The 20,917-nt window shown below is 40.1% G+C and overlaps 1 protein-coding gene across 5 annotated transcripts in view; it reads right to left on the bottom strand.

The window, feature by feature from the left end:
- Positions 1-20,917, bottom strand: part of Unc13b (unc-13 homolog B) — a 210,996-nt gene that overhangs the window by 119,554 nt on the left and 70,525 nt on the right. For all 5 annotated transcript variants that reach the window (XM_075967443.1, XM_075967442.1, XM_075967440.1 and 2 more), the window contains one exon: positions 13,828-13,885. In XM_075967443.1, the coding sequence (XP_075823558.1) occupies positions 13,828-13,885 (58 nt within the window). The remainder of the gene's footprint in view (positions 1-13,827; positions 13,886-20,917) is intronic.

The raw sequence follows: 20,917 nt of genomic DNA on the forward strand, positions 1-20,917 counted from the left end.
TGACATAAGGCTTACTCTTCTGCTCCCAGCACTCAGAGAAAGTTCTTCCATCACAACAATCATAATCTAGCCACCAAAATCTTAAATGGCAAAAAATTTCAATCCTCTGCAGATTTAAAAGGAGAGAAGGTAAAAGTGAAAAGGATATCAAGTGGGTTTGGGGAGAGGGAAGGGGTCTGTTTGTTTTAGACAAGGTCTCATGCAACCTCTTTATGTATCTAAGGACAACCTTGAACTACTGATTTTCCTGCTTCTACCTCCCAAATTCTAGGATTGCAAGTGGGTGCCACCACACCATCTACATAGCTGCTAAGGAATTGAACCCAGGACTTTGTGTATGCGAGGCAAGCCCTTTACCAACTGAGCTATATTCCAAGTGGACACTAGGTGTCTTAAGTAAATAGTCTCCTAAAAGGGCAAATCTGCCAAACAACAGCAGTTATTAATTTCTTAGTCCGCTGAAGGAAACTGCACATTTCCAAGGCACTAATTTCCATCAGTAGACTTGTAGCACAGCTACAACACAACCCTATCCCTTTCAGTCAGTATGGTTTGAAAGAGTTTGACTTTCTCGTGCTTTTCATGTTACCCTAATAGAAAGAAAAAATCTCTCCATTCAATCAACACATTTCAACTAGTTCTTTCAAAAGTCATTTCTACATATATAATATAAAGGTAGAGGGGAGAACACTGGAATAAAAGTTTAAGCAGGGACTGGGATAAGGGGAAAGAAATGGATGAGGATGGGTTAATCAAACAAAGGCTAAATGAAAATCCCCTATGGAAACTTACTACTTTGTAAGCTGATTAAAAATATAATTTGAAAAATAGAAGTCTGAACATAGATATCTCCTACAAGAGTGAACAGTGAGTCCCTGAGAAGACATGAATTACTAAATAAAAATCTCAGTACTAGGTATGGGATAGCTCCCTACAAATTATTGGTCAGGAAGGCCCCAGAGACCAACACAAGCTAGTGCCATTACTCTTGATGACCCACTGAACTAGAGGGTAAGACCCTATTGCTGAAAATGCAGCACATTTCACTTGCAGAACACAGAGAAATCAGTTGGAACTGACCTGAAAACTTTCTTCCTGCTGACTAGCTTTCATAATCCAAGAGGTGCTGAGCAGGTTGCCAGGGGAGAAAGACATCAATGGTATTCCCCCAACCAATCCTGAAAGCAGCAATACCAACCTGCCAGGCAAGATGTGATCTCTGACACAAGAGCAGCACAAAGATTTTGGAGGTAGTAACCAACTGCTTTGGATTGGATTTGAGGCCTCTTCCACCAGAACTAATTGAGGCCTGATACTTTAAAACTGGTCAAGAGTCCAAGGTGTAAGTTGTCACAAGCCCTAGGGAGGAACCTGTATTGTTTTGCTAAACAGGTTATCAAACTGTCTTCTAAATACTAATGCTTATACCCAAAGACCAGTACCTGAGAAACTTCTCTCTTCAATGGTCAATAGTAAATGCAGAAACTCATTAATTGTTCAGATCACTGAGAGTAAGCATCTATTAAGTGCTCAGCTAACAGACTATTTGTAGCAATATCCCCACCACAAGGTTCAGAGACCATCTCAGAAGAGAGGCTGAAAGAATGTAAAAACCAGAGAATGGGGAAGAATGCTCTCAAATGCTTTCTTTGGGATATGATATGACCCACTGTACACATGAATTCACACAGCTATGATTACTTACCCAAGATCAAATCAAAATCAGTCAAATTTTCAACAGGCAGCACTGACTGAACTTAGTGGATTATTAAATTTTTAAAGAAGAGGATATGAATGGGGAGAAGGATACGTTAGAGGTTCATTGGGGAGGAAGGAGGGAGGGATTAGGGATTCCTGGAAGGAGTGGAATATGAGAATTGAAATTTCCTAGGAGAGCGGGAAAAGGAAGTTGAGGATGCATATGACCAAGATGCATTGTTTATATTATGAAATTGTCAAAGAATTAACTAAAAGATACTCTATCTTCAAGTAATTTCTAGCCAGGCATTATACATTCCTATAATCCCAGCACCGGGGGATGGAAGCATAAGGATCAGGATTTTCTTTGACTACAAAGAAAATTAAAGGTAAGTCTGGATTACATAAAGTCCTGTCTAATAAAATTAAAAACTCGAATCTGGGGATATAGCTCAGGGGTGGGGTACTTGCATGTGCAAAGATCTAGGCTCTATCCCCAGAAAGAAAGAAAAAAACTGTTTAAAGGTATGCAGGAGCAAAGGGACTGAGTTGTTTCTAAACTCCACTCTGGGAAGCTTTCAGGTTTTGCTTTTTCTTTTCATTATTTTGAGACAGAACCTGGGTCCTCTGGAAGAACAATCAGTACTCTTATCCACTGAGCCATCTCTCCAGACCCTCGAAGCCACCTTTCAATAACTACTAAAATTATGCTTTTTCCCCCCTCTTCTCAAAAAGGTCAGCTAGTCTTTTTTAAAATCCAGGAGAGATGAGTTCCTTTAGGAGCAAACCACCAAGTTTCAATTCTCAGCACCTAAAATATCAGACAGTAAGACTAGGAAATCAAAGATTATGTCTTTATGACTGCATGGGGGAAATATCCTGTCACTCAGAAAATAAGTAAAAAAGAAAGGTTTTTGAAAAGTTTTTTTTTCCTTTAGGAAATGTTTACAGTACAATGTTGATATAAGTTAAAGTTCTCAAGGGGGGGGGCCTATATTAAAAATTCTACAAGTGATCCCAACTTCATGATTGTGTCAGACTGCAAAGTTACAGATCCACAGCCAGTTTATCCTGGGCTTAGCACTGTCCTGGTTAATTCTTTAGTCAACTAAATACATCTAGGGAGATAGAGCCTCAGTGGAAGAACTGCCTTCAGATCTGCCTGGGGCATGTCTGTGGAGCACCATCTTGACCACAGATTGATATAGGGGTGCCCAGCCTGCAGTGGGAGGCATCACCCCTAGGCAGAAAGTTTCTGGCCTATATAAGAAAGGTAGCTGAGCACAAGCCAGTGAATAAGTCAGTCAGCAAGAAGAATTCTTCCACTTGTTTTACACTGAGTTCCTGTCCTGACTGCCCTTAATGATGAACTGTGTGGTGGCTTGAAAGAAAATGGCGCCAAAAGGGAGTGGCACTATTAGGAGGTGTGGCTTTGTTGGAGTAAGTGTGGCCTTGTTGAAGGAAGTGTGTTACTGTGGGGATGGGCTTTGAGGTCTTCTTTCCTCAGGCTATGCTCAGTGTGGCACACAGTCCACTTGCTATAGCCTACGGATCAAGATGTAGAACTCTCAGCTCCTTCTACAGCACTATGTCCTGTCATGATGATAATGAACTCAATCTCTAAAACTGTAAGCCACCCAATTAAATGTTTTCCTTTATAGAAGTTGTTTCAGTCATGGTGTCTCTTTGCAGCAATAGAAACCTTAATTAAGACAGACTGTGACAGGAGGAAATAAGGGGAGTGGGGGAAAATGCATAGCTCAATAAAAACATTAAAAAAAAAAGACTGTGACCTAAAAGTGTAAGATAAGATGAACCCTTTCCTTCCCCCAAGTGGCTTCTGGTCAGTGTTTCTTCATAGCAACAGAATGAAACTAGGACAAGTCCCTTAACAGCCATTACAGCCACCTATGGCATACTCATAACTATCACAACTAGCTTCCACAAACCCAAAAGCTAAAATGTCATCAGGCATCATCTGAAATCTATACACAGACTACCCTGCTTTACTACGATCCACCCACCTCATGTTTCCATCAATGTATTCGAAAATATTTATGACCTAATTTTTGTTCTGTAAGAAAAAAAAAACCATGATGCCAAGAGATGGCTCAGTGGATAAAGGCACTTGTGGCTAAGCCTGAAGACCTGGCCAAGGCCCACATATTAGAAGGAGAGCACTGACTTCCACAAGCTGTTCTCTGGCTCCAAAGGTGAAACCAAGGTGCAACTTGGTGCATATGCAACTTAAATAAATAAAATTTTAAAACTTCACAGAATTATATCCATAATAGAATGCTACTTGGGACAACCTGCATCTTACTTGTATTCTTTTTTTTTTTTTTAGAAAAGTAGTAGAGTGCTTATCTAATAACTACAAAGCACTACATTATATAATTATATATATAAAAGGAGGAGTAAAACATAATAAGTAGAGAGTGTATATACCAAATCATAAAGAGCTGCCATATCAGAGTAGAGAATGGATATGTAATTTTTGCTCTCTAGTATAAATTTCAAAGTTATTTAAAGATTTTCTAGTAAACATGTTCCATTTTAAAATCTTGTTTCACCAGGCAGTGGTGGCACATGCCTTTAATTCTAGCACTTGAGAGGCAGAGGCAGGTGGATCTCTGAGTTTGAAGCCAGCCCGGTCTATAGAGAGAGTTCTAGGACAGTCAGGGCTACACAGGGAAACCTTTGTTTTGTTTTGTTTTGTTTTGTTTTGTTTTGTTTTGTTTTTCAAGACAGGGTTTCTCTGTAGCTTTGGGGCTACACAGAGAAATCCTGCCTCAAAAAAAAAAAAGGCTTGTTTTCAAAAACCACAACTTGGATTGATGAGATGGCTCAGTGGTAAAGGCCATCTAGTCTGATGATCAGAATTCATATGTGGTGAGGAGAATGGACTCCTGCAAGCTGTCTTCTGAAACACACACACAATGTGGGGGCAGAAAGACAACTAGGGAGAGAGGCAAATTACTAAATGTAAACAAAAACTGCCCTTTTCTGAACAGAAATGGAGGAGGAATGGATGCGGGGGGGGCGGGGGACAGAGAAGAGGGGAGGGGAGGGACTGGGAGAAGAGGAAGGAGGAGGGTACACTGACCAGAGGCAAAATGAATGAATGAATAAATAAATAAATAATTTTTTGGAATGATGAATAAAGAAAAAAGAGGCAGGGATTAGTGTGTTTGGGGGGGAGGGAAGCAACCCTTCCCACAATTCTAGGCAAAGTGGTCATGAAGTATTCAGAATCAGTGAGGAAACTGGTGCACTCTATGGACAGAAACTGTCAAAAATTCTCAGATCATAGCAAATGTATCAAAGTCACTGTAGGAAAACGGGAGCATTCCCAATGTATTCTGAGACAGAAGTCCAGAAACAGATCTCAATTGTGAAAAGCAGCTATAAATCTATTTCTTAGGGATTCAATAAATTCCTTTAAAAAGGTTAAAAATCCCAGGAACACTAACTGGTACAGTTTTACTGTTACTATAAGCTATCATGACCAAAAGCGGTGTAGTGGAAAGGGTGGATCATGACAAAGCAGCAAAGTCTCTGGGTGTAGGTTTCAGATGGTGCTTGATCGCATTTTAGCTTTTGGGTTTGTGGAAGCTAGTGATCTGTTAAAACATTCCAAAAAGATTTGCCTGATATGCTAGGTAAAGCTCAAAGGTGGGCAAGGAATAAGATACCTTTCGCATAAAGCCCAGGTGTAGGCATAGTACTGCTCACTATGGACTGGTCCTTCCTATGTCAATTAGCAATCAAGAAATGTCCTATAGACAATGCACCCACAGGCTAATATAAAAGCAATTCTTTAATTGAGGTTCCCTCTTTTCCCAGGTAACTCTACATTTGTGTCAAGCTGACAGCAGACAGTTGAAGTTAACTATGACACTAATCAAGAAGTATTAATATCAAATATAAGATGACTGTGGACATTTCACTACAGCATATTGTATTCTAAAGCCAACTCAAAAGATGGAGAGAAAACAATGTGTGCATATATATTTAAACAAGAATAAAACATCCTGAATGACTATTGTGATGACTGATTTCTACTTCAAAATCTATGGTGAGGGGCTCCATCCAGATTGCTGGTAATAGACAATGTTTTATTTGTGGATTCACCTATTTGCTTTTGAGAGAATTCTAATACCATTTGAGAAAGTGAGAATACAAGGTCTCCAAGAGATGCATATAAGTAGGAACCAAATCACCTGCAGAATAGGTTACATGTTCTGGTGCAACCCAAGGTTCCTTTACATCTGGAAACCTTGTAAGGTGATTAGATCTGATGATGAGGAAGCGCCAAGTCCTCTCAATTTGGTGTCCTCCAGCATAAAGTGTTAGTATAATAATCATATATCTGTATGATCAAGCCTTGATTCAGAAATTACCAGTTGGACCCACTCCTTCTGAGATAGGGTGGGTCCAGAATAGAAAAGCATTCTGAACCAGAAAGAGATGGACAATCTTATCTGTTCTATGGGAATCCACCATCATCTCACTGGGAAGCAAGACCCTCTTTGAGAGGTATCCAGCATAGTTCATAAACTTAAAACTCATCTTGTTCATGTTAAACAGAGAAGCAGACTAAGATCAGCATTACCAACTTGCATTCTGTGTTTTAATGAAATCATTATCCATTAGAACACTCCGTATCCTATTCTTCCACATGGGGGTGGATACCTGTTTACATACACAGAATAGTCCATTTCTCTACCTCCTTCTAGGGTAAACATTAGAAATTACAGGCCATAGCAGCAGTGGGCAGCTTTTCAACACAAAAACAGAGAGTAATGGGAGGATTAAGAGAAGTGCTTGAATGTGGTGTGGCACATGAAAGCATAAACTAACTTCTGTTTCCTAAGAACCAACAAATACCAGCATGAAATAAAAGAAAATCAAGAAGGGTAAAGTGCTTTACATAAACATGTCTCTTTTGGATACAATGGTAATTAAAGTATTACAAATTAGCAAAATCACAGAGCATTGCTGACAGTACTTTTGAATGTCTGGTAGCTGTTATTCATGATCTAATTCACACCCTCTGTTCTGAACAGTTCATTCTTCAAGAAATATTTTAAACTAATATGCAAAATTATAAACCCCTTTTCCTATTCAAAACATTAATTCAATTTTGGGATATTTTAGATATATATACATATTCACACATGCACATATAAATGTATCATATCCCTAAAAGCTATAGTTTTTTTGGGGTTTTTTTGGTTTTTTTTTCAAAGTATTTATTTATTATTTATTATGTATACAATATTCTGTCTGTGTGTGTGCTTGCAGGCCAGAAGAGGGCACCAGACCTCATTATAGATGGTTGTGAGCCACCATGTGGTTGCTGGGAATTGAACTCAGGACCTTTGGAAGAGCAGGCAATGCTCTTAACCTCCGAGCCATCTCTCCAGCCCCAAGCTATAGTTTTTTTAAGCAATAAAACAAACACTTTGTAGATAACCAGAAATATTTCTATGAAACACAAATGGTGGACTGTATCTCAAATAAAAGTTCAGACTGGATCTGACAAGATGACTCAAGGGATGTGGTAATTTGACTAAGAAATGTTTGACTATTTGGTCCCCAGCTGGTGGTACTATTCCTAATTAGGAATTCCAGGATTAGGAAGTGTGACCTTGTTGAAGGTGCATCATTTGGGAGCAGGCTTGAGGTTTCAAATGATTCTTGACAATCTCAGCGTGCTCTCTGCCTCCTCCTTGGGGATCAAGATGTGATCTCTTAGCTGCTACTCAACTGTCTACCCTCGTGCCCTTGCCTGACCATTATGAATGCTAACCCTCTGGAACTGTAAACCCAATCCCAATTAAATGCTTTCATTATGAGTTTCCTTGGTCATGGTGTTTAATCACACCAATAGAAAACTAAGACAGCCATTTCTACAATATAAATTTCAGTATAGACATTAGTGGGAACACTAATGTCTCTAAAACTCATCTTTTCACAAACTCAAAGAATTCTTGTGTGCTCCAGGAAGTCGACTTGGATCCACTTTGAACAGGTCAGATGCACTGTCTGACACACTCTAGACAAGTACTGGCAATCAACAGCCTAAGCCTTCCCCTCTTTCCCTGGTCTTGGGACTCCCCTCCATAACCAGGACCTAAGGAAAAAAAAATCCCTAAACTTAACTTTATCCTCTGCTCTGCCAACATCTTGCCAGATCCAAATGGTGCCAGACAGAGCCTGCCAGATATTCCTGGACAAGGCCAGCACTCCAGGTTTCTCAGGTACCCCCAAGATTCTGATGTCCCCAGCTAAGCAGGAAGCAGTCTCATCCCGCCTCACCTGACGCCTCACCTTTTTATAAACAAAAGGGAGGAATGTTAGCATTCAGGCACCTGCACTTGCCGTCCCCTGGGGACCTAGCAGGGTACACACATGTGCATGCCAGTGCTCAGGCAGTACTCTGGGCTGCTCAGGGTCCTGACTACTTGGTCTCTGTGAGCATGAGTTATGCCCCCTAAAAGTCGGGCCCCACTCACCTCCTTGCTCTGTCTCTCTGCCTGTCTCTGTGTGTGTCTCTCTCTCTGTTTCTTTCTTCTCTTCTGCTGTGCCTGTCTTCAGAGGCCAGACTCCTACCTCCCCTCTTCCCTTTCTAATTCCCTTTCCCAATAAAAATATTCTTCACATGAGCCCTATTGCAGGATGGCCTCTCTCTCTCTCTCTCTCTCTCTCTCTCTCTCTCTCTCTCTCTTTCTCTCTCTCTCTCTTTCTCTCTCTCATATTCTCTCTCACACATACTCACCGTTTTTTAAATTATAACATATAAAAATATAGCTGGGCCGTGGTGTGCACAGCTTTAATCCCAGCACTCAGGAGGCAGAAGCAGGTTGCTCTCTGTGAGTTCAAGGTCATCCTGGTATACAGAGTGAATTTCAGAACAGCCAGGACTATTACACAGAGATACCCTATCTTGAAAACCCAATATATAGACATACATACACTACAATTTTACCACTGGGAGCTACTACTACATTGAAGTTTTCATCTATTCATGTGTATATATTTTCCCTAGATAACTAGAATCATATTAATACTTTTAAGAGCCAACTGTAATATTGAGTTGGAAGTGTCACCCCGGTCTGCCAAGCGCGTGGACTCCAACTCCCAGCCTGGCAAGCCCTGACCCCTCCCCAGGGAGGGTCAGAACCACTCCCACAGGGTATTTAGGGTCCCGCTGGAAAAAGAAACACATAGTCATGATTTTGGGTTCGCATGTGCACTCCCTCTATCTTCCCCCTGCTATGCTCTTGGCCACCCAGGACCACCGTCTATTAAACACTGGCATTTAATCTGGTTTAATCTGGTCTGATTAAAATCCTTTGCGCCAGGGGAGAGGCTCTGTTAGAAAATATTCCTAACACCTACTTTAAATTTTTTCACATAAATATTCCTGTATCTCAAAAAAATTTTTTTACTTAAAAGCTATACATTCTTCCCTTGTACATCTAGTTTCCTTGAACATTTCCTGCAGATTGGGGACAATGTACCAGGATATATGCATACTTATCAAATTCTTCCAGAGACCGAGTCACTTTTGATTCATCTAACTTACAGCTAGCAATGCTGTCATTAATACAGTGAGTGGGCAAAGCTGGTATGTATAAAAACTGAGGACAGCAGACCACTACTGAACTACTCACAATGAGTCTGTTAAGTATGGCACCATGATGTGTTACTGCATGCTTGGACAAGACATACATATGAATACCTTTATCGAAGAGTCAAAGTTGAATACTGTGGAGATCTAGATGCATTTGTAAGAGAAACTATTCTACATAAACTTCTGATATTTAGCCCTGTGGCTATAGTTCACAATTCTACCATTTGTTGCTAAGTAGATCTGCACAAGATATACAGATCAGGCTACCATTTCATTATCTTCCACTAGAGAAACAAAGGGGACTCCAGTATGAAAAGCAACAAAAAGCATGATATTCTGAGGTCAAAACATACAAAAAGGAGCATGCTACCAACTCAAAACTGACGTCATATATGAGAAATATGTCTTTAGAAAGTATATTGAATCTCTAATGCAAATATATAAAACCCAGTCTGATAAATAGCCCAGGAAAGAAAGTAATATGACACTGTAATGTGATGTGGGAGTCCCCTCTGTATGCTGTGAATACCATTGGTTAATAAAGAAACTGTCTTGGGCCTACACAGGGAATAGAGGTAGGTGGGGAAAACTAAGCTGAATGCTTGGAGAAAGGAGGTGGAGTCAGAGAGAAGTCATATAGCCCAGCCAGAGACAGATGCAGGAACTTTACCCAGTAAGCGACTGCCATGTGGCAATACACAGATTAATGGAGATTGGTTAAATTAAGATATAAGAGTTAGCCAATAAAAAGCTAGAGCTAACAGGCCAAGCAGTGATTTAAATAATATAGTTTTTGTGTGATTATTCTGGGAGTCTGAGCAGCCGGGAAGCAACAAGCATCCTCTTAACAACAGTAGTGGTGACTGATAATGATTTTTTAAGAATTTATTTTATAAATGTGTGTGCACATGCTCAAACACACAGACACACACACGCACACATGCACATATGAGTACAGGTATCTACAGAGGCTAGAGGGATTGGATCTTCTAGAGCTACAGTTTTAATAGTTGTGATCTATTCAACATGGGTCCTGGCACCTAACCTCTAGTCCTCTAGAAGATCAACAAGCACTCTTAACCAATGAGCCATCTCTCTGGCTGCAAAATAATTTTAACAGAAATACAAAGTCAGGCTAATAGGCAATACACACACAAAAAGGTTATCCTAAACCTTATTGTAGGCCAGGGACATAACTCATTGATGACGCACTTGCCTAATATGCACAGGCCCTAGGTTTTGTCTCCAGCACTAAATAAAATAAAATAAACAAAAGTTAGTTATTGCACTCTACATAAAAATGCAACCCATGCATCCTGACTTAGTTATATAGTGAGACAAAAGGGGGATGTTTTAGGAATATGGGGGAATTGAAATAGGACAGATATCATTGTAACATGAAATTTTGTTATTATATATGACAGTGATTTTGTAATCCTATTTTGAGTTCTTTCCCAAGGCAAAAAAAAAAAACCAACAAAACAAAAACCTTTTAATCTTAAACTTTACTGAGTAAGCTTGTTATTAATGATAATATATTCTAAAATCTGTTTGTATTCATTATAGCACACAGGAAATGAATGGGTAATTTATGTTTTTAACAACAGAGCTCAGCAGGGTGTGGTGGTGCATTCCTTTAATTCCAGCACTAGCAGATCTCTAAGGCCAACCTGATCTACAGAGTAAGTTCCAGGATAGCCAGGGTTACTCGGAGAAACTCTGTCTCAAAAACAAACAAAAAAACAGGAACTCTCATAGAGAGAGAAGACACATATATGAATGAAAAACATATATGAATGAAAACCAGAAAAAAACAAGGAAGTTAATAGGTGATACCAGATGAACGTGTGTGTGTGTGTGTGTGTGTGTGTGTGTGTGTGTGTGTGTTCCTAGCTCTATCCATTCAGAGAGCTAAGAAACAATAGCAATCCTTGCAATGACCTAGAACTAGTTCTAGAATCTAAATACCATTCCTCAAGCAAAGCTTCACAAGGAGAGATGGCTTCTTCTAAAACTAAGGCGAGAAAAGGAAGATGATCCTAGAACATTCATTGTACACAAGTGATCAAAGAATGATAGGGCTATGCATCCAAAAGGGCAAAATGACCGAGGATACACTTTAAAGGAAGCTCAGAGAAGGAAGTACCCTGTCCAAGGTCACAACACAAATGGTCAGTGGCAGCTGGTAACCAGGTTAGGCTTCCATGAGATACAGCACACATGCCTCTGCTAAGGTTCTGGGTCAGTCATTGGTAGAAGAGATGAAGACTACCAGGGCCCCTAAGGCCCAAAGGTCTGGAACTCCTGAATATAATAACAGAAGACATCCAGGTGAGATGCATTCAAGCTCCTGACAGACCCCGGACCCCATCAGTCCTTTTAGCTTCTGGTGCCTTCTGACTGGAGCACACTCTCTACAAACAATTATTAGCTTGTACTGGCTTCTGCTCAAAGGCCATCTTATCAAGGGTCTTCAATTACTACATACAATAAAATTAAAAAATAGGACAATAAAGACTGTTCATTTAATTTTAAAAGCAACATTTCTGTAAGATTAAGATTTTTTTCAAATGATGAAGCAGGGAGGCTATAGGAACAAGGTTTCACAGCAAATAAAACTATCAACATAATGAAAACTGTGATTATTTTTTTTTAAATTTATTTATTATGTATACAATATTCTGTCTGTGTGTATGCCTGCAGGCCAGAAGAGGACACCAGACCCCATTACAGATGGTTGTGAGCCACCATGTGGTTACTGGGAATTGAACTCAGGACCTTTGGAAGAGCAGGCAATGCTCTTAACCTCTGAGCCATCTCTCCAGCCCAAAACTGTGATTATTTATCACTTTTCATTTCCTCCTGCCCACAAGGCATTGCTGCTTCAACTGTACTTCATCACATGAGTTCAGGAAGAAAGAAGCTTTGAACAAGTAATCATCCCATTTGTTTCTGACTAGCGATCCTGAGAAAGGGTTTAAGAAAAAGATCAAAATTAAATCATTGCAATGAGTTTTGAAAAAGACTTCTAGATTCTAGCTTACACTCTAATCTTCTATTCAGATTCTTACAGCCTTATACGACCCTAAATATTTGATCTTAAATAGGAGCAGTAACAGAAGATCACAACAAACCACATAAAAAATACATTTTCTTATCTGCACCAGTCTTACTTTTATCAAGAAAGAGTATTAAAGCATGTACAAACTATGAATGGAGGTTTTTCTCTGACTATAAGAAGAAAGTGATGAACACAGTCACTCAAGATAGGTGCTATGGACTAGGATGGCCTCAGTTTGACTATTCACCACTTAATAATCTATGGGAGTCATAGCAGATTATTCAACCTCTTTGTACATCAATTTCATCATCTAAGATAAGGGAACTGTAGAATCTGTTTTAGGGTTATTGTGAAGAGTAAGTAAGTTCAATAGAACAGATAATAGTTAAGCTCTAAGAAGAACATCTGTATATTTTAACTTTCCATATGCTACTTCTGTGTTTTTATTGTTATTATTTGACTGTTTGTCGGTTTGCTGACTGACCTGTGTCCCTATGGTTCTTATTACTGCTAGTACTATTATGACAACTGCTACCACAGCCAATTTTAATCTGCAGGTGATACAATTTGGCATTTGATTCAGGAAAATGATGGCAAAGCAAATTACAACACACCACCACCGCCACTTCTCAGGTTGAAAAACTAAAACTCTACAATAGTCCTTCAGTATCTCTCAAGCAGTTTTGTAAGGACTTGAAAAAAGTTAGCAACACACTAACAATTCATGACTCATTCCCAGAAAGAATCTGTGACCTGGACAAATTAACTCAGAAAAAAATGACATGTTCTCTTCCTTTGTTAATTCACTCAACTTTATTAAAGTTTACTATGCACTAAAAATTAAGCTAAACACAAGAAATACAAAATGGAATAATGTCTATGTCTTTTAAAACTTTGTGGGGTTCCTAATGATCTTTTTGTTTCTCTTTTCTTTTTCAGTACTGGAAATCAAGCCAGGGTCTTGTGCCCATTAGACAAGCCCTCTAACACTGAGATCTATTCTAAATACCCCAAATGACTGTATCTATAAAGTAGACCCAGATTCTAATGTCTGATGTTGTCAGTGCACATACATGGTACATGGAAACATAAAAGAGAAACATGTGACGTATATTGTGAAACACAAAACAGCAGGAGTTTTTCACAGAGATCAACCTGAGCCCTAAAATATACTAGCAGGTAAACAAGGACAGAGCGGGTAAAACCATGCGCCATGGAGTAAAAGTCAGTGTAGGGCAGATAGCACTGTCCTACTATAGCACACAAACCAAAAGACCCCCTCCGAAATTTATGGGTGGACACAGAGCCTCTGGAACAGCCTCTGTTTACACAGCTCAGCTCTCCTCAACTCAACACAGGCCTCTTTTGTGGAGACAGGACAGGCAGCTGCAATTAAAACCAGCTCAGAGACAAATTTCTCACTTACAACACTGGGCGGCAGCAGTGGGCAATGGCTTCCTCTGGCTTTCTTCTTGACTAGAATACTAGAAGCAGAAAGGAGAAGAAAAAAAATATATAGTAAGAATTTCAAGTACAGAAGAGGGTGGGGATCTCTGCTACCTATAAAAAAAATATTCAGTGCTTGACTGGGGTCAATTTTTTATTGAACATACAGAATTTCCTATTGCTATCCTCCCTGTGGGATTCTGGCTTAGGCTAGATCTCCAGTTATGGTGCTGGCTCAAAGCAATACAACAGAGGGACCATTCTGACCAAGAGCATGCCAGGAAGCTACAGAAGGCCTGGCCTTAGAGTGTTTCAAAGGGTTCTGTGCATGCTGGTGGTCAAAGTCGAGATTTTACAAACCAAACGATAAAACTGAAAACCTCTATCAGCCTGTTTGCATATAATTGGGAAACAATCCTACTTCCCTTGCAAATGCTTATGGATATTGAAACTGCGTATCTGAGAGTATACAGCTGGACTTCAGATATGTCTGGGAGTTCCCTCCCACTCTAGCCTCTCCAGGGCCACCCACAACCACTACAATGACAATACAAATGTACTGGGTACTGAGACCATAAGAAAATTCTCTATAAAAGAGAACAGAATTAAGGGGAAGTTTCGAGAATGAGCAGAAATCAAAAAGATATAAACCAACAGATGTACACAGCTTAGACAAATAGTTCAGTTTGAGCACAGTGGAGGACTGGAAAGGTGTAAAGATCTGAGCCAGGCAGTCAAGGTGGTACATGCTTAATCCCTCCACCCAGCAGAAGGAATGAAGATATCATGAGCTCAAGGTAAACCTCAACTACATGAAGAGTTAGAGGTCACCATGGGCTACATGAAAAAGGTATCTGACCTTCACATGCTAACTTTGCCAATCATTAATAAGTTGTGAGGTTCTGGGCAAGCCACATCTAACCTGCCAATGAGTCACTCATCCAGTAAATATTGACTTAGCACCCACTGCTTGCAAAGGCTTGTTGGAAATATAGAGTTTAAGTCACAGTAAGGAGTCTGAAGTTTATGCTAGTGTATTGGGAGCCCCTCTAGCTTTAAATATAAGAGAAATATGATTTGGTTACTGTGTTGATTTGGATCCCAGTTGGTGGAACTGTCTGGGTAGGTATGAGAGGCGTGGCCTTGCTGGAAGGAGTATGTCACAGGTGTGTTTTCAAAAGTATATGTCATTCCCACTTAACTCGTTCTTTGCTTTGAGTTCTGAGCTGTTCCTGTCACTGTGCCTGCTGCTCTGACTCCACCCCATGCTGGACCCTTATCCTCTAGAATAATAACTCAAATGAACTTTTTCTTCTCTAAGTCACCCTGGTCACAGTGTTTTATTACAGCAACAGAAAAGTAACTAAAACAATTACACTTTTAAAAGACGATAAGAGGGCTGGAGAGACAGTTCAGTGGTAAAGAGCACTAGCTGATCTTCCAGAGGACCCGGGTTTGTTTCCCAGAACAACAGTTCACAACCATCTGTAACTCCAGTTCTAGAGAAATCAACATTGCCTTCTTGCCTCCGTGGGCATCAGGCACACAAGTGATACAAAAACATAAAATTAAAAAATTGAAATAAAATGACTATGCCAGCTGTTACAGGGATGAACTGTTAGGGAATTATGATGGGTTGTCCATTAAGATAATCCAGACAAAAGCTGGTAATTTGTATATAAATGAGAATTCAGTAGCAAAAGATATTTCAAGTAGTTGGATCCAAAACAATTTTTCACAAGCAGTAAACCATAATACAAATATAAGAAAATATTGATATTAATACTTCTAGTAGGAGATATCAAAAGTCAAGCATAATGTATACAATAGGACTGCATTAGTAAAGCTGACAACCATGAAACTGCTCAGCAATCCAAGGCTGAACACTCACTCCAAAGTGACAGAGGACTCAACTATTAATAACCATTCTAAATAATGATGAGTGATTTTTTTATTCCATGAGTGATGTTTTACCTTTATGAGTATCTATGCACCACATGCATGTCTGGGACCAGCAGAGGCCATAAGAAGTCATCAGATCTCCTAGAACCGAAGTTATAAGTAGTTATGACCTACTATGTGGGTACCAGGTCCTCTAGAGGAACAATCAGTATGCTTTAATAATAAGCCATCTCTCCAGAATCTCTTCAATACTGATGGTTTTTCAGGCAGGACATAGGAATAACAGAAAGAAGTCCCAAAATTTAAGTATTAAAGTAGAAGAATTCACATGTAAGAGATCAGAGTAGATACTTTCAAGAAGCTACATTTAATCAATCTTGTTTTAGGCCCCAAACAAGAAGTTAAAGCCCAGGGAACTACAACAAAATTAATAAAATTAAGATTGTTTTAAAAATATAGATGGGGGCTAAAGAGTACTTGCTGCTCCTAAAGAGGACCAGGGTTCTATTTCTAGCACCTACATGGTGACTCACAACCATCCACAACTCCAGTTCTCAGATATTTGATGTCTTCTTCTGACCTCCATGGGTACCAGGTATGCCCATGGTGTACATATATACATACAGACAAAATGTTAAAACATGTGAAATAAAATAAGTTTTTAAAAAAAAAGAATAAAAAGACAAGGATGAAGCCAGGCGGTGGTGGCACACGCCTTTAATCCCAGCACTCGGGAGGCAGAGGCAGGCGGATCTCTGGGAGTTCGAGGCCAGCCTGGTCTACAAGAGCTAGTTCTGGGACAGGCACCAAAGCTACAGAGTAAACCCTGTCTCAAAAAACCCAAAAAAAAAAAAAAAAAAAAAAAAACCAAGGATGTGGTTCAGTGGTTAAAAACCTGTTTAGTCAGCAAGCGATGAAAGGAGACAGAGACCCACATTGGAGCACAGGACTGAAATCTCAAGGTCCAAATCAGGAGCAGAAGGAGAGAGAGCACGAGCAAGGAACTCAGGACCGTGAGGGGTGCACCCACACACTGAGACAATGGGGATGCTCTACTGGGAACTCACCAAGACCAGCTGGCCTGGGTCTGGAAAAGCCTGGGATAAAACTGGACTCTCTGAACATAGCGGACAATGAGGACTACTGAGATCTCAAGAACAATGGCAATGGGTTTCTGATCCTACTGCACGCACTGGCTTTGTGGGAGCCTAGGCAGTTTGGATGCTCAACTACTAGACCTGGATGGAGGTGGGGGTTCCTTGGACTTCCCACAGGACAGGGAATCCTGATTGCTTTTCGGGCTGGGGGGGGGGACTTAATTGGAGGAGGGGGAGGGAAATGGGAGGCGGTGGCGGGGAAGAGACAGAAATCTTTAATAAATAAATAAATTTAAAAAAAAACCTGTTTAGCAAGTCAAAGGCCCAAATTGAATCTTTAGCACTACACATAAATAAATATATAAATAAGCCAGATGCTAGCTGGCTAGCTATGGCAAAAGTAAATAAATAAAATCTATCCACAGCCTGGCAAGGTAGTACATACCTAAATACAGTCTACAAAAATCAATGGCAAAACAGTATATTTTAAAATTTTGTGTGTGTGTGTTTAACTAGAAAGGAGATCATGAGAGGAAATGGAGAACCTGGGAAGCTAAAGCAGGAAGACTACAACTAATTCAAGGCCAGCCTGGGCTACATGAGAATTTTTTAAAACATATTATTCTGTATGATAACTTAAAATTAAATTTAAAATGTATATTCTAGCAGGATGGTTCAGTGGGTAAATGCACCTGCATCCAGCCTATCTGAGATCAACCCCTGCCCCCAGTTGTACGCAGCAGCAGGAGAAATTCAAGTTCTGCAACTTCCCCTCTGACTTCCAAATATATTTTGTGGTACACACTCATGCATGCACACATAGTAAATGTAATAAAATAAGTAAGTAAAATTTAAAGACTTATAAAGACAGCCAGATGTAGTAGCTAGCACATATCCAGAACTTGGGAGGCAGAGGAAAGTAGACTTCTGTGAGTTGGAGGCCAGCCTGGTCTACTTAGTGAGTTCTAAGTCAGCCAGAGCTACAAACTAGAGCCTGTCTCAAAATAAGAAGGAAAAAAAAGATTTATGTGGTGGCATCCATAGGCTCAAATATTTGAATGCTTGGCAAACAGTTGCTAGAACTGTTTGAGAAGGATTAGGAGGTGTGGGCTTGTTGGAGGAGGTGTGGTGTAGGAGGTCCTTCTATCTATGTATTGCTTTCTTTCATTGGTTGAATAAAGAAACTGCCTTGGCCTTTTGCTAGGGTAGCACTTAAGTAGGTGGAGTAGGCAGAACTGAATGCTGGGAAGAAGGTCAGAGAGAGAGCCACCATGGAGATGCCAGGTCAGACTCGCTGAATCTTTCCCAGTAAGCCACGACCTCGTGGTGAACATAGATTATTAGAAATGGGATAAATCGAGATGTGAGTTAGCCAATAAGGGGCTAGAGATAATGGGCCAAGCAGTAACTTAAATGAATACAGTTTTTGTGTGATTATTTCGGGTGTAAGCTAGCTGGGTGGCTGGGACAAAAAGCAGGCCCACTCGTTCCTACAACAGAGGTGTGTCACTTATGGGTGTACTTTAACATTTTAAAACCCAAGCCAGGCCCGGTCAGTTAGTGTCTTTCTCTGTCTCTGTCTGTGTCTCTGGTATCTCTCTCTGTGTCTCTCTCTGGTTCTGCCTCCAACTTGAAGATAAATTGTAAACTCTAAGAGATCCAGGCCCCAGCATATCTGTGATCTGTAGCCCTAGCACCATCCCTGAGAACCCTGGCTCTCAGGCCAGAGCCAGTGAAAGAAACACACCCTGAATTTGGGACTTGCATCAGTGAAAGAAACAATTTTCCTTGAACCCAGAACCAAAGAAAAATACCCTGAGTCTGAAATCAGACCCAAAAGAACACACTTTACCCCTAGAACCAGAGCCTGTCAAAGAAATTCATCCTGGCCCTAAAATTGGAGCCTAAAAGCTATTTAAAAAAAAAAAAAAAAAACAAGTTTGGCCCTAAAATCAGAGCCATTTCTGTCCCTGACACAAAACCAACCAATCCCTGAGTAAGGAAGTAGTAACCTCTAGACTAGAGATGATCATGACCTTTCCTAGATCTTTGCCCTGAGGGGGCAGCCAAACCCAAGGCTTGGGATTTCCCTCACCCCATGAGGGGGCAGCCATTCACAAACCTATAGACTTGAAAATTTCTCTCACCCCATGGGGGACAGTCAATCACATTCCTGTAGGCTTGAAATTACCTAAGCCCTCTCCTCTATAAAAATCCCCTCCCCACACCACTCGGGGTCTCTCCTACTCTGTTCCTGTTGCTGCTAATTGCTGTCATCACCACTGCTGCTGCTGCAGCTCTGGACAGACAGAGGGATCTAAGTTAACTTGCATAAAGACTCTTTGTTTTTGCATTGGATCTGGTCTTGTGGTGGTAATTCAGGGATTTGGACGTTGTGCGTAATACTCTCAGCTACTGCTCCAGTGCCATGCCTGCCTGTCATCCACCACACTCCCCAACAGGATAAGCATGGACTAACCCTATAAAACTGTAAGTGAGCATCCAATTAAATCCTTGGTCATGGTGTCTCCTCACAACAATAGAACAGTAACTAAGACACTAATGAAAAGCCAGGTACAGTGGTTCAGTAATCCCAGCACTTGGGATGCTGAGGCAGGAAGATCTCTTTAAATTGAAGGTCAGCTAGAACCACAGAATGAGATCCTGTCTCAAACAAACAAAAGCTCAATGTTGAGAAAGAGACAATACTTAATTCCACTCTATCCACTGGACAGTATTTCCGACAGTGGTTCCAATGATGGAGAAAACCTTGTTAGCCAATTATCTTTAAGAGGTAGAGCCCAGGTAAGACATAGTTTTCTGGGACCTGAGGAAAACCCTGTGCAGCACTCAGGTGCTATCTCTCTGCACCATTCCTGCAGGACACTGCTGTGCTTGGATTTCTCATTTCCTGTTTTGTGAGTTTTCCCCTTATAATAAATAAAAATATAATTGTTGTATCCTTTGGCTAGCCTGGTTAGGTCAACATTCCAAGACAATACCCACAACATACAACAAAATTCAGATGCTTAAAACCCTTATTGTTGCTGAGCGGTGGTGGCACACGTCTTTAATCCCAGCACTTGGAAGGCAGATGCAGGTGGATCTCTGTGAGTTCAAGACCAGCCTGGTCTACAGAGGGAGTTCCATGACAGGCTCCAAAGCTACAGAGCTCTAGATCTTCTTGTGTCTATCTCCAAAGTACTGGAATTACAGGCCTGTACTACTATGCCCAGGTAAGATATCTGAAGCATACACAAGAATATATATTTACATATATATATGTAAATATATATTTCAACTATCAATACCAGTTTTCCTTTCTTCTCCTCCTCTATCTATCCTTTTCTTTTTGCATACACAGAGGTATTTAACTTTTGACAATGACATGCTGCTGTCATCTACAAATGCTGGACCTCATTCAAAGCTACGCTGGGACACGTGTTTGTGGGCTGCAGGTTAGACATGCTTTCTTTAGGATAACGGATCTATCTCCTCAAAAAATTATAACTTCCTTAGAATAAAAATAGTCAAGCTTTATTTCTTCAGTGTACTATAAAATTTATAATAATAAAATCCTTAGTTAATAATAATATGCTAATATGTGTTCACTAAATGTAACATGTGTACCTCACTAATGAAAGATGTTGGTAATAGAAAAAAACTACAGGGTAGGGGTGGGAGAGAAGAGGTAACTGAGCCATCTGCTCAATTTTCTGTAAATCATAGCTACTTTTAAAAATTAAGTCTGCTAATTAAAAATATATGCATAAAATTCAAATGTACAAAGATTTAAAGTTTGGAAAGAGAATAAAATATTATTTAAAGATGCAAAATCTAGCCCGACAGGGCGATGTTGGCACACTGCTTTAATCCCAGCAAAGGCAGATCTCTAATTTTGAGGCCAGCCTCAAACTCTAGGATAGTCAGAGCTATGCAGTGAGATACCACTGTCTCAAAAAAAAAAAAGATGCAAAATCTAGCTAAGAATTATTAAATTTGAGAGCATTTGTTGAGTAAAGTAAGTACTTTAAAAATAGATATCAAAGTACTAATAATAGTGATGACTTA

This window comes from Microtus pennsylvanicus, chromosome 3, assembly GCF_037038515.1.
Source record: "Microtus pennsylvanicus isolate mMicPen1 chromosome 3, mMicPen1.hap1, whole genome shotgun sequence".
In the NCBI taxonomy this organism is placed as follows: Eukaryota; Metazoa; Chordata; class Mammalia; order Rodentia; family Cricetidae; genus Microtus; species Microtus pennsylvanicus.